Source organism: Myotis yumanensis, unplaced genomic scaffold (genome assembly GCF_028538775.1).
Source record: "Myotis yumanensis isolate MYYU_CA2020_CCGP unplaced genomic scaffold, mMyoYum1.0.hap1 SCAF_6, whole genome shotgun sequence".
NCBI classification, from domain to species: domain Eukaryota; kingdom Metazoa; phylum Chordata; class Mammalia; order Chiroptera; family Vespertilionidae; genus Myotis; species Myotis yumanensis.
The window spans coordinates 37,772,018-37,796,915 of record NW_027223757.1 but is presented as its reverse complement, the minus strand read 5'-3'; the positions used below and the strand labels follow the sequence as shown (position 1 = coordinate 37,796,915).

The following is a 24,898-nucleotide window of genomic DNA, read 5'->3' as shown; positions in this document are numbered from 1 at the left end:
TGGCTCCTTCAGTGAGCAAATGTGATGACAGAGCAGCCTGAGCTCTAACTGTAGGAGTCTTGTCTTGGTTGGTGGTATTTACTTTATCACCTGAGCCTTAAGGAAAGCTAGTGCTTTGGCCAGTCACCATTGGCCTGCCTCAAAGAGTGTATTTCGATGTGATTAGAAAAATCACTCTAGTCCTGTCAAAGCATTTCTCCTGTACCTTCAACTCCCAACTCCCAAACTAAATTTTAGAAATGTGGACCATTTGGCACAATATATGAATTAGTAGAAAAAAATCACACACTAAATTGGGAGCTAATTTACAGACCCTAATGGAGAGTTCTTTAGAGAACTTAAATTATACATCGTAAGAGGATTTTACACTTGGCTTGTCTGTGTTTATAAATCCCATTCCTTCACTCCCAGGATTGAAGTGAGGGAGGGGCAGTTTGAAATCTTACAGAAATCATATCACCATTAACTTTTGTTGTCAGGGAAGGTGGGAAAATATTGCAGTTCTGACATTTTATCTGGCATTTTGTTATTTACCTATTTTGTGCTTTACCAAAATTTAGGTAGAGAAGCTAGTGATTTGAATCATGACCTTTGAAGAAAACCAGAACACATTGCTGGCCTCTGACCTGGACGGGGGTGAAGCAGACATTTGAACTGGAAATGGACAGACGGGCCATATTTATTGGCCTTAGGTCCCCCACCTTCAGATTGTGGATTTCATAAATGGAAGGCTGGCCAGCCTGTATGCTTAGGGGACTGTGAGGATGGTGGTGGCACGGTATTTATTTGTGTTGTCTCAGTAAAGTAACTGGAAAAGCCCGTCTGAGTGTTGTGTGGGCAATACGCCTCAGGAAATGTATTCTGCTGCTAATAACCTCTAAAATGAAGAGTTGAGCAAAGATTGGACCCCAAAGCTAATCACCCACTTAATCAGTTGGGTTTTGTTTCAGAATCCAAGAGTGGTTAACATTGGTTTGTGTGGAAGCTGCTGTTTTCCCCTTAGAATAAATGTTATGGCCAACTAGCAAAGAAACGCAAACGTGGGCTCTGGAGTGAGTCTTCACTTTCAGGTTTGCTCTTTTAAGAGACTTTTTTTTTTTTTTAAGGGAAATACCTACTAAATTATTATCACTAACTATTTCATAAACAAAATCACAGTAATAAGATTGTGCTTTTGTATCCTTCTTAAACATTTCTTTCTGTAAATGTTCGCAGATAGGTTAAGTGATGACATCTGAATACTTTGGTGACAGACGTGTGAAAGGTTGTGGTAAAAGCACTGGATTGAAGTTGGGAAAACACATTTCAGTTTAGGTTCTTATAGACACTAGCTGTGTGGCCTTGTGTGAGTTATTTAAAGTCTCTCAGCCTGAGCCTTCATGTCTATGGTGAGGGCACTGATACCACCTTTGCAGGTTTACTGTGAGGATTAAAGACAATGAACCTAACACCTGTGGCCCAGTAGCTAACAGGGCTATAATTAGGCAGGCTCTCATTTCTTCTTCACCCTTGCAATTAGGGCCCTGACACCCTGTGGTTCTGGTCCTGGATGTGGTTATCCCAACCCCTTTACCACATGCCCTTATTGGGCAAACAGAAGCTTGGTTTCTGTTTCCAAATGTTAACCAATTGTAGCTTGTAATTTTATAAAATTGCACACATACATTGTTGGGGTTTAGAGTTGCAGTAATAGATGGCCATTAGAAAATCCACATAGGGCATTTTGGAGATCTGTAAGGTGTGTTATTTTTCTCAGTTGACTTAGAATTGGCGAAACTAAAAATACGTTTTAAAAAATATTGTTTCCCTAAATGCTTTTTTAAAAAGGAGGGATCATTGGAAACTTATGATTGCTCATTGTTAATTCTGGGTGTTGGTATGAACTCTTTTCAACATGTAGAGCAAAGGAGCCTGGCCAGGGCAGGAGTAATTAGGCCAGTGTCCACATTGGCCCCACATAGCCTTAGGACTTTCTTGTTTTCTCACCAGGAAGCTTGAGTTTAAGTTTTTATTTAATATATCTAGTCATCTGAGTACTCAGTAGTAGAACCACCTTGCACTTGCCTGTTTTTTGAACCCTGCAGAATGAGTTTTAAGAGCATGCTTTATATCTACTTTATTGAGAAAGTGTTTTCCTTTTTAAAGAAATGTAATTTCTGAACCATTAGCAGAGACGTCATTATTCTTTTAAAAACCATAAGAGTAAAAGGGAAGCAGGATAGATAGTCTCTTGGGCAAAGTTCATCTCATCAGATACTCAGCATGTTGCCTTATTTCTTCTCTCAAATGTGTCTTTATGGCTGTGGTAGAAATACTGACTTATGACCCAGGGCTGCTAATGCCATTGCCCAGCCCAAGATGTAGGCCCTCCTTTGCAAGGGAACATATACGTGGGAAACACTGTGAGTATTTTGAGTTATTTACTTATGGTAACAGCCTGCTGACTTCGTGTTTTAAAAACATTTGGTAGAACACATGTATTTGTATCATCTTCTACATAAATACACATGGTGATTGCCAATTTTTAAAAAACTAGGGTAACATTTAGGATTGCTCATATTTAATATACAGCATCAATACCTTTTGTCTTTAACTTGGAAATACAAACTCATCTGGCCTTCAGGCGCTGTTCCAAATGTGGAGAATACCACCAACTCCTCTCTTTTCCTGCCCCTGAGACATTTCACAGGTTAGAATGAGCCCGCACCAGGCAGTGTGCCCTCCTCATGGACTCTGTACTTGACGGTAGCAGCAAGAACACCCTGCCTTGGTGGCTTGACAGGCTCCTGAAGTATATTATCATATATCATCCTTACATCATCCCGGTCAGGGAGGGATGGTTTGGATATTTTTATGGCTATCATGAAGATGGGTTACTGAACCTACAGCAGACAGATTACATGATTTGCTCAGGGTCACGTGGCTGGTCAGTGGCAGAGATAAAACTGGATCTGGGTCATCCCTGTCAACTGGGCTTATCTACCAAGCCAGCAGGATTCTTGCAAGATGGGTATAGTCATTAGTGTTTAGGGGATGTTTGGCCCTATTTCTCTTTTTAAAAAATAAACTTTTAAATTTAGAACAGTTTTAGATTTGCGAAAAGTTGCAGAACTGGTATAGAGAGTTCTCATATGCCCAATGTCGTTTCCCCTATTGTTAACATGTTGTATTGGTTTGGTACATTTGCCACAATGAATGACCAGTATCGATACAGATTGCCTTCGTTTTTACCTCCTGTCCTTTTTCTGTTCCAGCATCCCACCTAGGACACCACATCACATGTAGTCATCATGCCTCCTTAGGTTCCTTATGGCACTGGACAGGCCTTTGTTACATGTCCCTTATTTGGGGTCTGTCTGATGTTTTCTCTCATGGTTAGACGGGGTGATGGGTTTTGGAAGGAAGACGGCAAAGGAGGTGCATTTTCATCACATCATATTGAGAGGAGATAGTATCAACATGACTTATCCCTCCCTGGTGATGTTCCCTTGATCATCTGGCTAAGATCACATTTGTCAGGTTCTCCACTATATAGTTACTTCCCCCACCCTTCCCTTACTGTACTCTTTGGAAGGAAGTGACTATGCTCAGACCACATTACTTTGAATGGGGGAGTATCTATATAAATGAGATACTTGAATGGGAGACTTGCTTCCTTCTGCCAACTCAGCAAATCCTACTCTACAGGCTTTTTTCTTATATCTGTCAGGTGTGAAATTGTGGTTGGAGGAGATGGTCATAGGTAAAATTTCACAGTGGTTCTGAGTTCATTAGATGTTGTTAAGAAAATGTAGATGCTGCCTGTACACTAGGGGAGAATAAAATAGCACCTGGGTGATTAATTACCATCAGAGAGCCAGGGAGGTTTGTTGCAAAGTGTGAACTTCAGTCTAGGAAATACAGTTACAGAAAGGACAACAGAGTTTCGGAATTTGTGAAAAACTGTCAGTGAGCTGATCCAGTCCCATCATCTCCTGAATATGAAACCATCTCCCACCTCCAAAATAGGAAACTTGCCATTTGCAGTGTCATTTAGTTCCAAGCCATGGAGGGTCATGCAGGCATTTAAAAATTAGCATGATCAACTATTTCTTCTTGGTGCTCAGTTTTCAGACCATTCTGGCTCATATTCCATATTTTCCCTCCTCTCTCTACAGAATTCTATCCGACACAACCTCTCGCTACACAGCCGGTTCATGCGGGTCCAGAATGAGGGGACTGGCAAGAGCTCTTGGTGGATCATCAACCCCGACGGAGGGAAGAGCGGGAAGGCACCCCGCCGGCGGGCTGTCTCCATGGACAACAGCAACAAGTATACCAAGAGCCGTAGCCGTGCAGCCAAGAAGAAGGCAGCCCTGCAAACAGCTCCTGAGTCGGCAGACGACAGTCCCTCCCAGCTCTCCAAATGGCCTGGCAGCCCCACATCGCGCAGCAGCGATGAGCTGGATGCATGGACGGATTTTCGCTCGCGCACCAATTCCAATGCCAGCACGGTCAGCGGCCGCCTGTCACCCATCCTGGCGGGCACAGAGCTGGATGACGTCCAGGATGATGACGCGCCACTCTCCCCCATGCTTTACAGCAGCTCAGCCAGCCTCTCACCCTCCGTCAGCAAGCCGTGCACGGTGGAGCTGCCCCGGCTGACCGACATGGCAGGCACCATGAATCTGAATGACGGTCTGGCTGACAACCTCATGGATGACCTGCTGGATAACATCCCGCTCCCACCGTCCCAGCCGTCCCCCGCCGCGGGGCTCATGCAGAGGAGCTCTAGCTTCCCCTACACCACCAAGGGCTCCGGCCTGGGCTCTCCAACCGGCTCCTTCAACAGCACAGTGTTTGGACCCTCATCTCTGAATTCCCTGCGCCAGTCTCCCATGCAGACCATCCAAGAGAACAAGCCAGCCACCTTCTCTTCCATGCCGCACTATGGCACCCAGACACTCCAGGACCTGCTCACTTCAGACTCACTCAGCCACAGCGATGTCATGATGACCCAGTCGGACCCCTTGATGTCACAGGCCAGCACCGCTGTGTCTGCCCAGAACTCCCGCCGGAATGTGATGCTTCGCAATGACCCAATGATGTCCTTTGCAGCCCAGCCTAACCAGGGGAGTTTGGCCAATCAGAACTTGCTCCACCACCAGCACCAGACCCAGGGCGCTCTCAGTGGCAGCCGTGCCTTGTCGAATTCTGTCAGCAACATGGGCTTGAGCGATTCCAGCAGCCTTGGGTCAGCCAAACACCAGCAGCAGTCTCTCGTCAGCCAGTCTATGCAAACCCTCTCGGACTCTCTCTCAGGCTCCTCTTTGTACTCAACGAGTGCAAACCTTTCTGTCATGGGCCACGAGAAGTTCCCCAGCGACCTGGACCTGGACATGTTCAATGGGAGCTTGGAATGTGACATGGAGTCCATTATTCGCAGTGACCTCATGGATGCCGATGGGTTGGATTTTAACTTTGATTCCCTCATCTCCACACAGAACGTTGTTGGTTTGAACGTGGGGAACTTCACTGGTGCTAAGCAGGCCTCATCTCAGAGCTGGGTGCCAGGCTGAAGGCTCACGGAGGAAAGGGGAAGTGGGCAAAGCAGGTTAGTGCCCAGTGCTATGGCATCATCATAACCACATGGGGGTGTCTGGGGGTGGGGGGAGGGCTGCCTTTTATTTAGTGTGAACTTGACTCCACATTGAGAAACTTAGAGCTATGAAGCAGTGGTGTACAGTTTATACAGCAACATAGCTCCCAACCAGTTCATCTCCGAGTTCTTCCTGCAAAACAGATAGGGCTCTCAGGTGCCCCTCCCCACAAGCTGACAGCTCAGGAATTGTATTGCCCGTAAAAAGAACACACATACACACACACACACATTCATAAATGTCATTCTTCTTTGTATCCAGTCACCCTTGCCGACCTATGACTCTGGTCCCCCTATTTGATGGATGGATGAGGACAGAAGGGAAGGGGAGGAAGGCAGGACCTGAGTCACACAAACTTCAAGCTTAAGGACTCAGCCAAAGGACTTTCTTAGGTTCCCCGGTCCAGCACCCTTATTGTTGATCTTCGATGTTATCATTTCATCTTCCTTTCCATTAAAGTAATGATTTGCAGGTACTTCAAATTTAACTGTAGAATATGTATTCTGGACTCTTTCATACATGCATACTGATATTTTCATCAGAAGCAAAATCTGTTAGATTCCTCACCATAGTACGAAGCATCTTTATTAGGGAGCATTCAGCATCTGAGCCTTAAAAAGAGCAAAAGAATTAAATTGAAAACAGAAGTGTTTATGTTAGAGCACTTACTCATGGGTGTCTTGATCCCCACTGTATATATGATGTCAGGTTCTAAACAGAGTGACATGGGCTGTGAATATTGGCAGATTTTTAAAATTGTGGCATTTCAATACTGTTGGAACTGGAAAGATCACGCAGCATGATGTGGTAAGAAAAGTATTTGATTGGCATCAGAAGTTGAGTGTTCAGTACGCTTCTGCTTTCTGGCTGCTCTTGAGAGAGTGTCAGCCCCTGAGCCTCAATTCCCATTTTATAAAAGGAGGCTGATAGCCACTGTTACTTTACAGGGTTATTGCAAGAATCAAATGCACTGAGGTATGTGAAAGTGCTTTGTAAAACTGCAATGGGCTGAAGTGGGTACGGTATAAATTAGGTAAGCATACTCCCTAACAGATGAGTAGTAAGCAGGGAGCGCAGGGAGGTTAAATAGTTTGTCCAGGGTCACACAGCTGGACCCAGAATCCATATTTCTTGAATGGCTGGAACCATAATAGTTCTTTCTAATTTTATCTAGATCAGGGGTCCTCAAACTTTTTAAACAGGGGGCCAGTTCACTGTCCCTCAGACCGTTGGAGGGCCGGACTATAGTTTAAAAAAAACCTATGAACAAATTCCTATGCACACTGCACATATCTTATTTTGAAGTAAAAACAAAACAGAACGGGAACAAATACAATATTTGTATTTGCATGTGACCTGCGGGCCGTAGTTTGAGGACCCCTGATCTAGATAGTAAAAAATGGGAAGTGCTTTGGACTAGAGCTACAGTAGCAGATAATAGACAGGCTTGTCCTGAAACTCTCCTCCTCAAGCAGTGAGATGAGCCCTCAGGTATTCTGCTAATAGGTTTGCACCACAGACCTTCCCATGTTCAAGGACTCTGCTCTGTGCTTTAGCTCCTTTTGACTTATTTATTTTTTAATCTCAGAAAGCATTTTACACCCTCCTTTAAATGGTATAAGAGGAAAATGGGATTTGAAGCATAAAAAGCTGAGCCTTGTTTAACCCTCTGCCCTGGTGAAGGAGTTACAAGGGTCTCCTCGAGTGAGCGCACTCCCGCTCATGAGTACTTGTAGAAAGTGGAATGTCAAGAGCGTTGTGAAGCTGAAGGCTTCTCGCTTTCCCAGGCATACGCAGGCCCCGCATGGAACTCAGACATCTGTTTTCAGTCATTTAATAGCCACTGAGGTAGTAAAGAGACGGTAATGGAAGCTAAAGAGGGGACACTTTCGTGCCAGCCAGTTCAGGTCATACCCGAACTCGGCTGGTGGAGACTGGCCTTGAGAAATTTGGGTACTTGGCTTTTAGAAGAACAAAGAGTTTGTCTTCCTTTAAGAAGAGGAATGCAATTGTGGCTTCAAAAGACACAAGATGTTTTAATTTTGGTGGAGTTGTAAGGAGGCCACATTCTAGCTCATTAAAAAGAGTAAGTGCAGAAGAAAATGTACTGTCAATTTTTGTCTGATTTTTGTCAGTGTAGATTTTCCATTGAGTTGAATAGCAGACCTTTTTCGTGTATGTATAATTCTAAGATTGTATAAAATTATTTTAAGGGAGATTTAGTCCTTAAGTTTTTAAAACATGAATGAAGAAACGTCATGGAGACGGGGGATGGGGAGTACTTTGAGGGAGTCTGGTTTCTGGGTTTAGGGTTTCCATTTTGTTTTGAAATGAATTGCTCCTCTAGACAGCCAGGAGCATGTGTGGCCTGATGTGTGTTCTTTACTTTTAAACTTGTGGCTGTCACTATATTGAAGGTTCCTAAATTGACAAAACAGGCCTGAGGTCACAATGTCAGGCCTCACCTCACCCGGATTAAGCACCCAAGGTTCCCCATAGCCATTGTACTGACTTCTTTAAACCAGAAGTCTTGTATTCTCCAGACTCACTTCCTGACTTGCTAACTGGAGGTCATGTGAGCCTGAACTGGAGCCATCTGGTTACAGAGCAGTCGGTCCAGTCCGAGTCTCGCTGGAGAACTGTGGCGAGATGTTCGCTGGAGGGCCGAGTGTTTCCCACATGTCACTCACTTAGACCACATGTAAAATCCCTCAGCCTGTGGGTCTATCTGGAAAAGAAAAGAGTAACCATACCTTTTCATGAGGGCCAGCTGCTGGGGTGTAAAGGGCTTTGTCCTCTCTCAGGCACCCATAAAACTTGGCGAAGAAATATACAAGTTGCAGCAGAGATGTCTGTGAGCGACTGTAGTGGTTGCAAAGCTGAGTTTCTAATAAGCCCTCCTGAGTTTGACACGTGTCTGCTCTCGGAGGGAAAGCAGCATCAATCTCACTGTAGTTTTGATGTCAAAAGATGCCTAATTTCACAAGCTCTTTCATTCATCTTCATCTTTTGGCATTTGAAGACGCCCCATTAGGGAGCAGCCCAGGATTTCGTTTTAAACTGCTTTATGATAAGGATTGGAAAACATCGACCAGGAAATAGCCCAGATGGAGGAGAGAAGTGTAGTTTTCTTTCTGTTTCTGCCACTGGTCACGTCACTGATGAGTCTCTTAGAATTGAAGGTTTCTCGTCTATGAAGAGAGGACAGGATCATAGAGTTTTAAAGGTACAGCGTATGTATAATTTTAAACCTGAAACCTAACATCTGTCTGTGAAATGGTCCTAATTAGAGGTACATGATGGCATGGAAATATAAAGAAACAGTGGTAAACCAGTGTGGAAACAGCAGGCTCCAGCGTTGGAGGCCATGGTGAATTTACATATAGGCTATTTCCCAAAAGGAACATATCTTTGATACTTGCTAGAGTTAACTTTGAATGCTGTGATTCTATTATGTCTTTATTCATGTTGGAAGATAGGACTAATTCTAACCAAATACAGGCAATACGGGCTATTCCTGCCACATTTTTTCCTTGGTGTAGGTCTTTCTGTGTCAGGGAATGTAGCACATGGTAAATATGAATCTGTACATATTGCATGGAGAATATCCTTTGTTTTTTTTGCACTGTTGCTGTAGTCTAGTCTTTGGTTACAACGCACCAGCCTCAAGAACTCTGCATCTGCCAGGTTCTTCATTCTTACCTGTTACAAAGCCCCAAGTGCCATTCATGGAGAGAGTGGCTGCCTGGATCTTGTTGACGGCAGTGAAGGAAAATTGACAGAGCTGTGAAAAGGGGTTCTCTGTGCAGAGGCTGGTACACTCCTTCCATGCATTCGTTTCCCTGGAAAGCAGGGACAGCACGCCCGGGCCGCTCTGCCCGGGCCTGTTAGTTTTCCAGTGCCCCTGTGGTCACCTCTGGCCAGCCTACTAGACGTGGGGACAGAGCCTGTGTGACTCTCACTTCAAGCAGTGGCTTTCTGGAAGGTCTCTTTTGGCCACAGAGCTTATGTGGAGCATAAATAAATGGGGTGAAAATCGCCAGAATTACCACTGGAAATTCTTGTAAACTTCAAGCTCCCATTAAATGCTTCTTTTTAGAGTGTTCATAATGCTCAATATTCAACATCTAATAAATAACGTTTCAGAGCAGAGCCCCAGGGACAGTGAGCTGAAGTGGGTGGCTGGCTCATGTCCAACTGTGATGAGCCTGCTCTAGAAATCAAACATAAACTAAAGCAAGCGTCCTGAGGGCTTTTCACAGAAACCTGTATCTGGGTTTAGTCTGACTCTGGCCTGTTAGTATTATGGAGCTCCTGAGGTACGAGGGCCTATGTTTTTATCCCCCAAACAAAAACAGACCGTGTGAGAATGGGATAGGTCAATAGGACATTTGAAAGCAAGGTTGTCCCAGAAAACCAAGCATGTAAGATTGCCACACACCCTTGGGTCCTTTGCTTCAACCTTGCATGTAAGGCAGTCTTTTCCTCACTACCACCACTGCTCCACCTCCCCAACCAGGCCATTCATTTCTTGGGGGTAGAGAGAACCCCTGCTTTATTTACCTCTATGCCCTGTGCCCAATGCACTGCAGGTGCTCAATAAATGAATTTTGTTTAATGAATTCAGGCTTCTCTTGAGCACGTGTACTAATGTGGGGCCTACCATTTCTCCAGGCAGCTCATCCAGCCTTAGAACCCACTCCATGGCTAAGAAGAGCTTGATTAATATGATAAGGGCATACAAAACACTCAGTAAGAATCAAGGGCAAAAAGGCCAAGAGTCCATTATAATGAAGGGGGTTGTTGACCTTTTTCAGCACTACGCTAGGGCAGGATTTCTTTAGGGGCTTCCTTAGAACACAGGTCCTATGGTTTGAAGAAAAAGGATTTGGTTCAAGATATCAGAGAGGCAAGACAAGCCTGTTCCTGAAACACACCACTCTGTGGCGAGCGCCTGTGCCCTTGGTTGCTGGTGTTTTGTTTCTTTCTCTTCCCACTAACAGACGTGGACCTTCCCCTGTAATTCTAGATACTCTGTTTTTTTAAGAACCTCTTCTTTGTGTGCTGAAATCTATAACATTCATGTATTAAAGGATGAGAATTACTTAGTCATGAAGGCCTCCGAGTTAATTCCAGTGTTCTGAAGGATAAAACTTTAATTGGCAGTCTTGGCTTGATTGAAGGTTTGCATATCAGTATGTCTTCTCCCTCCCCCTACTTCCCCTCCCACTTCTCTCTCCTCTGTCTCTTTTCTCTCTTGTGAAGAAGTTTGGACCATAATTTTTTTTAAGTAGTCATGTCTGTTCGGAGTGTTTGATTTGACTCCTTGGGGAAATTAATGGCCAAGAAGAGAAGGCCAGAGGTTCTAAGGTTGAAATCCACTGGGCCTCCATTTGTATCCATGCCACTGTAATTAACTGGAACTTCCATTGGTCATTTGTGCGTTCAGTTGATCAGAAAGCAATACAGCCCAGCATATCTGTAAGTAATCAGAAAATACTGGCTGATAGACCTGTTAGACGGTGTCCCGTTGGTCTGCCTCTTGAGTGCCTCAAGCCAGAGCACTCCCTACCCAGCCCCACTCCGTCCAGGTTGCCCTGCTGGGTGGGGGCCGGGGCCATGGAAAGGAGGTCCAGGCACTTACACCGCAGTGCTGTCAGGCTGAGCCGGGAGGTGAGGTCACTCGTGCCACATAAAATGCAGACTTATCTCCGGCTAGACCCCTGGCATCAGGATGGCCCTTTGCCTCTCTGCAGATCTTGACCCGCCCCCCCCCCCCCCCCCCCAGTCGCTCCTTTCAGCTCCTCCTTGGTTCCCTTCGCCTGTTACACTGGTGTGATTGTTTCTTGGCCACCACCTGTGTCACCTGCATGCCCTGGTCATACCTTACAGGAGGATGAGTGGGACTAAAATAGCTGATTTTGTATTTTCAATGTCAGAGTCACCTTGGAGAAAATTGGATTGTTTTCACAACTGTTATCTAACGCAGGAAGAGAAGACTTTAGAGGCCCTTCTCTCCCGTGCTTGGTACTGGGATGCTTAGGTGGGTGGTGCATCATGCCCCAGGGCCCCAGAGCAACCCAGCCTGGAGGGTGGCTGCACCCTCTCCGTCATCCCCCACCCCTCCAGCCAGTGAATGCAGTGTAGGGTCACACAGGATGGGGTCGCAGCCGGCAAACTAAACATTGTGATATTCAGGTCCTGGTATGGCTAAACATTTGCTCCTGGACTAGAGTTCCCTTTTGTTTGTAAACAGTGAGTCACTTTAGTGATGACAGCAGTTTGAGAGTTAGAATAGCTAGACTCTTAATTTGGGGGCTGGTAATAAAGGATGTGAATGGCGGGATGTGAAAAGGTAAATTTTTGATTAAATACTTACTACTTAAAATGTTTTTATTTATTTTCTAAAATTAAATTAGTTGAATGTTAAAATTGTGCCTCCTATTGATCCTTAGGGGGTTTCATGAGTTTTAGAAACTTGATCGGAACTATCCTCCGCCCGAAAAAGGCATTAAAATTCCAGGTCTTGCCCCACAAGCAGTAGGGTTTCTGCCCAGATTCAAATAAGACCAAGTCTTAGCAAACGTGAGTAGTTCTAAAATGCTTCTGGAAGCCGAGCTCTGAAAGGGTGGCACTTGAATTGGCAGAGAAGAGAGGGCTGTTCCAGAAGGACGGTTCAGCTCTTTATTCAGCCACCGTGTGTTGCACAGCTCATCTGTGTGTCAGCTTTGCAGGCTTCTTGGGATGTCAAGAAAACTTTGTTTCCCCGGCGAGAATATGTGCTTGAGAGTAAATACCATGTCCCCGACAGGGCTCTTAAAATAGTTGGTGCTTCATCGGTGATTTGACTTGAAGCTTTTGCTCTGTTTTCAAGGAATTCAACATTTCAGGAGCTTAACGTCTATGAAAAAGTAACCCTTCTGGGTACCATGTGATTAGGTGCCCGGTGAGCAATTGAGGAGTTGAGTAGAGGACAACCTAGAGAAGGAGGGCTGGATGGGTGGGTGTGATTCACATGGGCGGGGAGAGCAAACCAGACACAGTGTGACTGCACCTGCCTTACGGACGAGGAGGTCTGTTCGCAAAGCCCGGATGAGGACCGCGGAGCCTGACCCCAGAGGCCTCGACCAGCGAAGGTGTTTGGATGTTATAATATGAGTCCAGAGAAGGTCCACATGCCCCTTCAAGGCATTTGCCTTAAAAATGGTTCTTTAAAAGGACATAATAAGAAACTTTACATGCTGTTCTGTGTGGTTTGAAAATCTAAGAATCTTTAGGAAATAGGAGACCTCTGCAACTTGGTTATTGACAGTAGATTAATCCGTACATTTGTGCCATGTCCGTCGCCATATTGTAGTCTGGGTACACAAAGAATATGGGTTGATGTAATCCCTGCCCCAATATAAAGTGAGGTAGGACATTCCCTGCAGGTTAAGCCTCGTTGCAGGTCCCCCCGGCTCTCGCTGTGAAGTGTGAGGACGGTTGCTTCTCTCTGTGCTCCCTGTGCCCTGTTAGCACAGCACGAGGCCGGCAGGAAGGGCATCCACACTGGCTCGAAGTTTGGACGCGTCCTGGAGGCAAAGGCTCTATAGAGGCTTGTCACCAGCCTTCACAGGCAGGCTCCCCCTGCCACCTTGCAAAAGCCCAGAAGTTACTGGGAGATGGCAGAAAGCGTACCTACCTACACAGGCAGGCTTTTCTGTACACAAACTCAGCTTTTTTTTTTTTTTTAATAGTGCATATAGGTGAGTGTCTTCCCAGTATCTCCCTAAGTGGCCCCTTTGCCACAAGAAGCTTATTTTAAGCATCCCTGTCACATCCTCACCTTCTTCATAAGCATTTCCTTGCCCATCAGAAAACACCAGAGCCTATGGGCTGTGTTTCCTGGAAACCGGAGTTTCCTTTTTGGGAGGCTCCTCAACTGAATGCAGATTGGCCTCTAGCCTGGCCAGAGCTTCCATACCTACCTGTTCTGCTTCCCTCGCCGACTTTTCTTTGTCTAAGCCGGAAAGTTGACAGCACTTGCCAACATGTATTTCCCTGGAGCGGTACCTCCCACGCCCCTTCTCTGGCAGTCATGGAGGACGGCGCTGCTCAGCTGAGGCCAAGGCTGGATTGTAAGCCCCCAGGCCCTGTCAGTGGCCCCAGGCTGGTTTTCATGCACCTCCCGGAATCCTCTTTATCACCCACTCCAACCTGGAAGACACTGAAAAAATCACCAAATTAAGCCAGTGTTGTGTCCACGCGCACTGTCTGGAGCTGCTGCATGTTTTGCTGTGAAGGTGACCTCCAAGGGAACTGCTTCCGTTTGCGTGTTCCAAAAACATGTGGCTGCCTGACTCAAGGACCCCTACCCCCCCCCCCCAAGGACCCCTACCCCCCCCAAAAAAAATGCCATCTTTTCCTAGGGTGACATCAGCTACAAAACCCTCGGTGGATGCTGGCAGATGGCGGTGGCTCATTATGAACTGGGTGTCCCTTGGCTCCCTCTGGGGCAGAGCAGAGGGGGTGGCAGGCAGGCGTCTCTTTGCTCTCAGGGGCAGAAACAGCCACACTCTGAAATACAGCCCTGTTCTCCGAACTCTGCGTGAGGCTCCGCTGTCAGATTGTGTGAACAGCCATTCGTTTTCTTTTCTATCCTGAATGTTCATAGTTATAGTCCCCAGCTTGCCCCAGGGGTTGCAAGTTTGGCTTAAATGATCCGTACGTTTGATTTTATTTCTCAGGCAGACTTTACTCCAACATGTTTTAGTTTTAGCTAAGAGAGCAGTCGATGACCTTCCTGGGTTTGTGGATGTCTCTTTTTCCTCCGGTGACATATTTGGTATTGGGGTCCTGTTCCTTTCTTCTCTGCCAAGAAGATGAAAACACTACTGAAAACCCCAGATCTGCCGCCTGGGAGTTACTTTGTGGGAAGACAGCAGTAGGAACGTTTATGTTTTTATTCCCAGATTAAAGTTGATTGGGGTTGTTATGTTTTGTGTCGAGTTTTTTTGGAGGCGTTGCCCTTTCTTGGAACATCACGTGATTTTCGTGGTGCTAATTAGGCAGAAACTTGTCTTCCCTACAGATGCCAAGATTATAGAGGGACTTACTCTCACCAGAGACCAGATGACAGCGTCCATAGGTCATTTTAGCATGGGCCTCATCCTGCGGCCTCCCCATTTTATTTTCCTTGCATCAACAGCCCAATTTCAAACTTATTTATTGGGGAAGGAGGGGAAGAGGGGGATCTTCTCCTATTAATGCAAGTCACTGATGGGATAGCACATTTTCATGTTTCTTGTTAGTTGGCCTGTTGCCTAGTAACTGTAAAGTGATAGCTGTAATTCCCTTCAGCTGTATGCTTTCTTTTCCTTCCAAGTTTTGCTTAATCTGATGTGTTTTTAAACTTAGCAGAGCATTAGCATATGCACATGAGCCTCACAGTTAACTACAACGTCTCTCTTTAGACGATGTAAGAATGGTGGGGTCTTCACTGAAATCCATGAGACTTGTACCCAACCTGAGAATCATTAAATTCCCAGCTCAGTAGCTGAGCTCACTCCTAAATGTGCTCCCTCACCCCTTCAGGCCTTGGTGGAGTCAGGTAAACGTGCAAACATTACCTCACCAAAGAGTGGCCATAAATCTCAGGCAGGTGAGGCGGCCTGCCTTGTGGCTGCTTTCAGTCATCAGGCCTTCCTAATGAAGGGTGACTCTGGTTCTCCGCTTGGAAGGATCTTGTATTTCTGTTCAGAACTTATCTGGTTCCTTTATGTTTTCACATTATTTTACGATCCGTTTGCCTTCCATCCCGGAGAAAACAAGTCGCCTCTCTGTTCTGTGGAGTGGGAGTTTTTGTATAAAATTTGTTTGAGAGCTGCCTCTACACCTGGGCCTGGGCCTGGGCCTCTCTGGCTTAATCTCCAAGCACAGGTAGTTTCTGCACAGGTGGGAGGCGCACCTGTGAGACTGGGGGGGTTCCAGCACCTAGCGCCACAGGTGGCCCCCAGGCCATTCTGAAGGAAGGGAAAGTGAGAACCACACATCTCCTCTTTTTTTAAAAAATATATTTTATTGACTTTTCACAGAGAGGAAGGGAGAGGGATAGAGAGTTAGAAACATTGATGAGAGAGGAACATCCATCAGCTGCCTCCTGCACATCTCCCACTGGGGATGTGCCCACAACCAAGGTACATGCCCTTGGCCGGAATCGAACCTGGGGCCTTTCAGTCTGCAGGCCGACGCTCTATCCACTGAGCCAAACCGGTTAGGGGCACACATCTCCTTTTTAATGATGCTTCCTCAAGAGTCTGGGCCTTTTGATGAAGGAATGGGCATTTGGCCTCAGGATTGTTGTTGGTTGTGCCCATGTGGGCCTCCTGCCCAGGTTTCAGGGCTGATGCCTGTTCTGCCTAGAATGATGCCCTATTGGGGGCTATCGTGCCCTCTGCCTCCTTCCTTCCTATGCTGAGCCAGCCCCAGCATCAGAGCAAGCTGTATGCTTGGCCTGTGTACGTGTGGAAGAAATATGTCACCATCCCAGGTCCACGGCTGGATAATTAACACCAAAGGGAACCGGGGGATGGGGTCGGAATTAGGTAATACTTCATAGCTTCTCCCTTGGCACTTTCAGTAGTTCAGGGTAGAGAATTGGGGACCAAAGTCCCCTGATAACTAATTGCATAGTGATGTTAGGGTGTGGTTTATTAAGTGTTATTGTGAAGGAAAAAACCAAATCCCCTTCTAAAGAACCCTATTCACATCCTCGTTTGTTCATGTCTCAGGGGTCCATGGTAGAGGCGCTGAAATAGCACTAGTTCTTGGAGGCTCAATTCCTCACAGACACTGAGATCTGGTGTCTAGTTTAGCCTTTCCCCTCTGAAATCAACAGGCCATTATTTTATAGTCCAGGATAAATTACCTCATACCCTAGCAAAGCAAGGAACAGCCCCGAAAAGCCATCGGCCAGGGCAACTAAGTGCTGGGGGTGGGGGAGGATGGGCCTTCTTTTCCTGCTTTTGTCTCTGCTGCCGGTGAAACAACCTCAGTTCTTGTCTTTGGGGCTGTGACCAGGGGAACTGCGGCCATGGGTGTGTAACATTACACACACCAAGCCGTGGGGTCATTCTGCACATTGGTAGAGAAGGGTAAGGCTGCCAACGGGTGCAGTCACAGAGGAGATGCAGTCACAAGTGCACTTGTGAAAATTCCACAGGAGCTCATGATGGTATCTCTGAAGAGGAGGGGCAGACGTCCGTGTGTGTGAGAAGGCTTATTGATGCATTTTTCATTACTTGTTCACCTTATTCGGTGAGCAGATCTTGAGTTCATGTTGCTTTGCTACCACTTTTCTCTCCATTTTTTGGCCTGGAGCCATTTTTTTCCTACCATGACAGCCACCTGTCTCCATAAACAAACAGTTTTATGTCTTGAGACCTGTCACGTCAGTTCCTGTGGCTACATCTCTATGAGTATACAGTTGACTCTTGAACAACACGGGTTTGGACTGCACGGATCCAGTTATACGTGGATTTTTTTCAGTAAATATATTGGGGAAAATGTTTGGAGATTTGCTACAATTTGAAAATACTTGCAGATGAACCACGTAGCTTAGAAATGTAAAAATAAATTTTTTAAAGTTATGTCATGAATGCATAAAATACATATATATATACATATTTTCTCTTATGATTTTCTTAACTTTTTTTCTCTAGCTAACTTTATTGTAAGAATGCAGCATATAATACATATAACTTACAAGTTATGTGTTAATCAACTATTTATGTTATTGGCTATTAGTAATTTTTGGGAGTCAAAGGTCTCCCAAAGATATATATATATATATTTTTGATTTCAGAGAGGAAGGGAGAGGGGGAGAGAGAGAGAGAAACATCAATGACGAGAGAAAATCAACGACTGGCTGCCTCCTGCGCACCTCCCACTGGGAATTAAGCCCGCAACCCGGGCATGTGCCCTTGACCAGAATCGAACCTGGGACTCTTCAGTCCGCAAGCCAACACTCTGTCCACTGAGCAAAACCAGCTAGGGCCTAACCGGATTTTTGATTGCACTAGGAGCTTGGCACCCCTAAATCCCACATTGTTCAGGGATCAACTGTACTTTATAAAAATATCCTCTAACTTTTCCAGGCTCAGTGGTTGCATGAAATCTGATAAGACTTGTGTAAATTAGATGCTCTGAGAGGACCTCTTTTGTGCCTTACCACTGAATACTTTTAGAGACAAAATAATAATGTTAATTGTTAAAGGGATGTTTTATGAGAGGTAGTTTTTTGTCATATGTGTGTTATGTAATTTTTTCCCCTCTGTAGTTTTTTTAATTGAGGGGGGTTTTTTTTAGAGGGAGAGAGGAAGGGAGAGAAGGATAGAGAGATAGAAACATCTATGAGAGAAACATCACCGATTGGCTGCCTCCTTGCACATCCCCCCACCATGTGCAAGGTGCCCTGACTGGGAATCGAACCGGTGACCTCTCAGTTCATGGTTCGACGCTCAACCACTGAGCAACACTGGCTCGGCAGCCTCATTAAATTTTTAATATAAAAATAAAATTCCTAAGACAGCCCACCTAGAGATTACTTCTTTTTTAGTGGGGGAGTCAAGATGACCCCCACCCAGCAGGGTAGACTTATTTAAGCCCTTGTGGAAAATGACCATTTCATCTCTGGTTTGGGGGTATTAATGGAAAGGTGGGAAGCAAAGTCCACAGAGCCAGTGGGAGAGACCCAGAAAAGCATAGCTGGTCTGCTTAGGGTGACCCCGCCCTGGGCTTAGCATAAAAGTTCCGTCTCCCAGGAAATCCCTGGTCCAAACTCGAGAGCAACATCCCACCTGCACCCTGGGCGTCCCTATCTTCAAAGGGCTGCCAAAACACCCCTAAGTTGCTCATCTTTGTTAACCTCCCAAGTGAATGACCCCATCTCCTTTGAGCTTTGTCCACTTGAGAATGTTTTGTAGGCCAGCAGAGAAATCAGGTAAGTCGACATCCCCATGCTTGAAGCTGGTGTAGCCAAAACAGCTTGACTGAGCGTGCCCTGGACTCGGAGGTGGGTGAGGACCTGGGAGGCTGATGACGTGTGGCCGAGAGGTGCCTGCCCACTCTTGCCATTTGGACGCCTTTAATCGTCTCTGGTTTTCTTTCTTCCTCCTCTAGACCCTCAAACTGACACAAGACCTACAAAGAAAACCCTTTGCCAAATCTACTCAGCAAGTGGACAGTGACACCGTTTACAGCTTAACCCCTTTGTGAGCCCCACGCCATCTCCCTGACCCAGCGGAGACTGTTAATGGCCCCTGACCCTGGATGAAGCACTTACCCTGGAACAGAACTCTCTATATAAAGTATGCAAATCTTCCTTGTACGAGGTGACGCGCCCCCGCCCGCGCAGGACAGCACCCGCCAGCACCGCCCACCTTGGTCAGAGCACACCGGGAGCCCCCGTTGGCGATTCTGTGGTGTTTTCATACCATGATGGCTTATGGGATGTTTTAAGTGTTGTGTGTTTGTTTTCCTTTGACTTTCTGAGTTTTTCACATGCATTAACTTGCAGTATTTTTCTGTTAAAATGTTAACCATTCTTCCCTAGGCAGATTTAAAAACAGAAGGAAAATGTACCAGTTACCATTTTGGCTTTGGGCATCACGAGCGGTTGAGCCCCTGGAACTCCATAAACTAACAAATTACATAAACTAGAGGGGGATATTCTTTCTTCTTTTGTTTGGCAGAAAAGGATCCTTTTCTAAAAACTGAACAATGGCACAACTGTTCGCTGTGCGCACCCATCCAGGACTGAACCCTGCATAGGCAAAACGAATGGACCACAGCCACCAGCCCAGTGGGTTTCGGTTCTGAGTCAGGGTAGTCGGGGGACGAAACCCCAGCACCTGGGCTGCAGGTGCCAGATCAGGGTGGTGGTCCCCTGTCAGTATCCTGAGCGAATGCAGTGAACAGTGATGCTAGGTTGGTTAGAAAATAGGGTTTTTTTTCAAGAAAGAAATCAGCTCAGCTGTCCACTAATTGCCAAATGCCACTAAAGGATTTAGTTTTAAGGAGAAAAGAAAAATTAAAAAAAAAAAAGTTCTGTTTTGCTTTGCAAAAGAAATGAACTTGCAGGGGAGCATGAAGCCTACAGAGAGAAATGTGTGAGAAGTACAAACGCGAGTCAGTGCAGACCTACATACACACCCTCGATAGTCTCCAGCCTTGTTGTGTATACTCTGATCTACTAGATGTGTATGAGTGAGAGGCAATAGCGTACAAACTGATTTTTTTCATATATAATCATAGATAGTAATTGTACCAGTGACACGATGGAAGTACAAGGTAGGGCAGTTTTGACTATTTTTTTTTCCACTTTCCTGCTTCTATGGATTTCATTTTGTTTTGTTTTGTTTTTGTTTTTTTTCTAAAAGTTACGGTGCTGTATAGGTGCTTTCTGTCTAACCTGGAACGTGTGATCATACTACTTACCCTTCTTTGATAGACAGAATAGTGGGGAACACCTTTGGTACATAAGAAACTGGTGTAACAACGCTCTGATTAGCACAGCACATGCATACTTCTCCACAGTGATATATGAAGATCTTTTCTTTGCATAAAACGCACTAGGCATATAAATGTATAAATATATTTTATCATGTACAGTACAAAAATGGAACATTCTGCATGGACGTTAGGAATACAGGCTAGTATTTCAGCACAGACCTCCCTGCATGAGTTCTCGCTGCCTCTTACACCGTGCAGTGGGCACTGACTCCCTTCCACCAACACGGACGTGCTGCCCGACCCCCTGCACTCACCACCGGCCGCCAGGGGCCCCCTTGTGCACCTTCGCTTTAGAATTCCTGCGGGGGTGATGTTGGTGGTGATCACAGCTCCTAGCACAATGAACGTTCCATTTGGTATTGTCACACGTCTTTCCCGCCTTGCTTGGGTTGTCATGTTTGAACGATGGCCCTGTTGATTTCACCCTGCCTTTTACTGAATCTGTAAATTGTTGTGCAATTGTGGTTATAGTAGACCTGTAGCCGTATCGCTTTTTCTGAACTGCTACCAGTTTATAATCTTCATTTTAAAAGTATGTATAATTTTTTTAAATATGTATTCTGTTCACGTGGTCTGCTTGTCAGAGAGACAGGCTTTTGCTTACTCTATTCCTTTACATAATGCTAGCCGCTTCCTCGATTCTCTGGTCGTCTGCTGTGCACAAGAACTGTCCGCTGTCAGCGAGAGGGCTGCCTCTCTGGGTCCCTCAGCAGTGCTGCCTGGGGTGGAGTGTGGTTCAGAGACAGCGGCAGTTGCTGATGGGGGAAGGGATGGAGGGGTGTCGGATACAAGGGAGAATCCAAAGTGCTTCCAACAGGAGAGCCCTGCGAATCTCTCCTGAGTTCAAAGAAACAAGCAAACTAACAAAACAGCTATTTGCCTTTGCAGTTTTATAAAACCTGGGAGCTACTTTGGGAGAAAGAAAGGCTACCCTCAAATGTGTTTTGACTTTAAATGTTGCATTCCTTACAGACATGGGACATCTCCTTTATTCTCTCTTCCCCCAGTTTTGTTAGATTTCAGGCAGAATGTCTTACAGGGTGTCCTAGAATGAGATTATAATTTAAAACAGATGAGGGATGGACAGAGCAGTACGAGAGCAGAACAGGAAAATGGAGGGGAAGGGGTGCTTGGAATTTTTTTTTTTAGTTAACAGCATCTACATGTAGAGAGTTGTGGAGAGCTGTCAGGGCAAAGTCAAGTGCCAGCATCAGTCCTAGGAGAAGGTCAGGACGGAATAATTAGGCCTGTCCAGGAGCACAGCTGGCCACCCGCCCAGAGGCCAGCCTCCCCTAGCCCAGCGGGTGCTGACGTGGTCAGACTGGGCAGAGGTCCCACACAAGCCCTCTGCCTCTTATATTGAGACCTGCTTTCAGGAAGGACCACCTGTTGGCCACCATGTGGGGTTCTGCGTGCCATGGGTCCCTCACATCGGAGCATCTCGGAGGAACGCTTAGTAGCCTCCAGGGCCGGCTGCTGTCATGCTTGCATCCCGATGAGAACGCTCCGAGGCCACCCGAGGCCTCCGGATCAGCTGCTCCAGGAGGCCTTCCCCTTTCTGATGGGAAAGGAGAAGATAACTGATATTGCAAGCATGACATGTGTCCTGTGGCTGTGTTGTTCTCCCAGGACTCCAGAGCCTTTTACCAAAGTCGGAGAAGAGCTTTCTCACAAGCTTTCACTGTCCTGGAGTGGGGGCTGACTGCCGGTCCGGGTGCCCCGCCAGCGGGTGAATGCTTCCTTTAGCGCATCCTCTGCAATGATTGCTAAAACCCGTTTCCTGTCCGCGGGAGAGTGGTGCAGGCACCTGTGGTACAAGGAGAACTTTGTGTGTTCGGTGTTGAGTTTTGACATTACGTGTGTGTCACTTCCCCTCCCTGAGCTCACTGCCCAGGACAGATATGCCCAGTCTCAGGGTATCATTTCGGGGGGCCTCCAAACCTGACCCCGATGGTAGGCACAGACTTCACCACTACCTAATGAACCCCCCACCCCACTTAAAGAAGAAGGGACATTGGAATCTCTTAGGATTGTCAGGAGAAAAGCGGTCAAATAGCCAGTTCTGTTTCCAGCACGGACGCCACGGGCTGGTGAGGGGAAATAAGAAGGTTGCCCTTTCTCTCTGAACGCAGAAACAGAGCTCTGGCAGCTCTGACCTCTCGTTTCCCGTTTCCTGCTGTATTTGAGGAACCTGGTATGGTTAGGCATTAGGGTTTTTTTTTATTATTATTATTAAGAAAAGCAATCACTGGCTAAGAGGTACGAAAAAGCCAGCCTCTTGTGGCGGTCAGGGCAGCAGGGCAAAGTGAAGGCCTTGTGCAGTCATGTCTGTCCGGTGAGGTCTGAGAGCAGATGCCCAGGGAGTTGAAGAGTCTATTAATAATTTTTGATCTAAATCTTTTGTGGGTAACATTTTATGCAGTTGTAATGACTGAAGTACTTTTGTCTAATTTTACTTGTATGTATTTTCCTTCGGTGGATGATAGGTGACAAGGCCTCTGCCACACTCCAGAATACCGTGTATGTGCGGCTGCTTTTAAAAATTGTGTGTCTGGTCATTTCTCTAAAATTATCTCATTGCCTGGCAATCAGTCTTCTCTGGTATACTTGTCCTAGCACATTATGTACACAGGAAATGTAAACAGGTATGAAGGAGGACCAGGAATTTAGTTAATATTTTTAAAAATGTATTGTGCGTTTTTGGCTTCACATATTGAACATTTTTTAAGAAAAAAAAGTTGCATGAATGGGAAAAAAATCTGTATACAGTATCTGTATAACTGTCTTATCTGTTTCAATTTCTTGCTCACACCCCATACAACTAGACTTAACTATGGCATGTGGCCACATTCAAAACCCTGAGTCACACGGTCAACACTTTGGTTCGAAGCGCCTCATCCTTTCTTCCAAAGCAAACACTATCATTGCATCTTACTGAGGATTTTGTCTAGCCACATGTTGCCATGAATTAACTCTACCATCTTACTTTTCAAGAATCAAAGCCAGTTTGATTTGGGAATCTGCCCCTTTCCAAATGAAATAGAGATACAGTCCTTACTTTCCTTGGTATTTGTACATACTGCCTTGTGTATTCCACTTAAAACCGTAATCTAGTTTGTAAAAGAGATGGTGACGCATGTAAATAAAGCATCAATGACACTTTATCTTACTCCAAGAGGTCTTTGTCCTCCCTCCCCCTTTCTTTAACTCCAGAAGTGAAATAGCTGCCTTTTCATCTCACAGTCCTCCTGTGCGGGACTTCACAGGCTGGGAGAGGCACAAAGCCACATGCCTCTATCATGAGATCTCCAACTCAGTGAGTCCAGCAGACTTTTTCTCTGGCCCACTTTTGACCTCCACCGACAACCAGACAATTCAATAAAAGCACATCTGTGGCGTTGTTCATGGTGGCGGTGGCCATTGTGGATGTGCACTGAGTCATGTTGCCTGGAGGAGCTGTTAAGCAGGGAGGCGGGTTTTAGATTCTCTGCCTTCGCTAAGTGTCAGAGGTTTTGACCTGTCAGAGTTTGGGCCGTATTGAGAGTCCTCATGTGAGTCTGGCAGACAAACATTGGTCATGGGCCGTGCGTGCCCCTCCTGCATATCGAAAGGCAAACAATACTTCAAGCTTCTTGTGGGAAGAGCATAACTATTTCCAATGTTTGTACGTTGTAGGGCCTCTCAGTCAAATTAGGAGGAACTCCACCCTATTGTAAAACGATTCCTAGTAGCCTGGGTTATGTTTTTTCATTTTAATAGACATGTTATAAAAATGATTCAGCTTTCCGAAACCCCCTAGGATTAGGTTCAAAAGCTCAAACCACATGATGGACTTTTATTTCAGGTCAAGTAGGTAAAAATGATTTTGAAGTTTGCCTTCATAAGTTGGTTCTTACTATTGTTTTAATTACCTGTAAGGGTACAACCTCACCGTCTTCTAACACCCAAGCCAATGGGGAGAACATACTTCATTTGAGACTGCTTCCCAATTTTGATTCTGTCTCCCAAGAGGTTAAAGATGGAAATCCAACACTAGCTATCACAAGATTCTCAATAGAGAGTGCTCCCAAGTCAAGTAAAAATTCAACTAATTAATAAAGTTCACAACAATTACTAAGTCAATCCCAAGGGTCACAGTGGCCAGACCCTATGACGGGCACCAAGAGAACTAGGACCCGGGCCCTGCCCTCTGTGAGTTTGTACTCTGGGTATATTCTATATGCTGCACCTTGGTGAATAAAGAACTAATTCTTGCTGACTCTGTGTCAGCTTCGTGTTTAAAAGAGGAAGAATTTAGGCTAATCTCTAAAACACTTTAGGGATTTGTTTTTGCAGATGTTCAAGTAATGAAGGCAAACCTTCAAGCCAGCAAATGTGACATGTATCAGCCAAGTCACCCACACCAAGCTGGAGTACAGCAGTCCAAGGTGGAGGAAGGTAGAATTCATAGCCACAGTCTGCCAGACCCTTCCCTCACTGGGACATAGGAAGGTCTGGAGATGGCTATGGGGTAGCTGTGGGGGGAGGCCTGTGGTGCCCGGCTGCCTCTCAGCTCAGCCTGTGGTGGGGAATCTAAAGTGAGGTGAAGAGGGCAGCTCCCATCTCCATCAAAGAGAAGCAGCGGTGCTGGGCTCAGAGAACTGGAGACATTGGAGCTGGAGGAGGAGGGGTCCTTCCCCCTGGTTTTTCCTCACTCGAACGCGAGGAGA

The 24,898-nt window shown here is 45.9% G+C and overlaps 1 protein-coding gene across 4 annotated transcripts in view; it reads left to right on the top strand.

Moving 5' to 3' along the window:
• Nucleotides 1–23,353, top strand: part of FOXO3 (forkhead box O3) — a 112,532-nt gene extending 89,179 nt beyond the window's left edge. For all 4 annotated transcript variants that reach the window (XM_070417973.1, XM_070417974.1, XM_070417975.1 and 1 more), the window contains 2 exons: nucleotides 4,158–5,593; nucleotides 18,798–23,353. In XM_070417973.1, the coding sequence (XP_070274074.1) occupies nucleotides 4,158–5,558 (1,401 nt within the window). In that variant the 3' untranslated portion in view covers nucleotides 5,559–5,593; nucleotides 18,798–23,353. The remainder of the gene's footprint in view (nucleotides 1–4,157; nucleotides 5,594–18,797) is intronic.
• The last annotated feature ends 1,545 nt before the right edge of the window (nucleotides 23,354–24,898 follow it).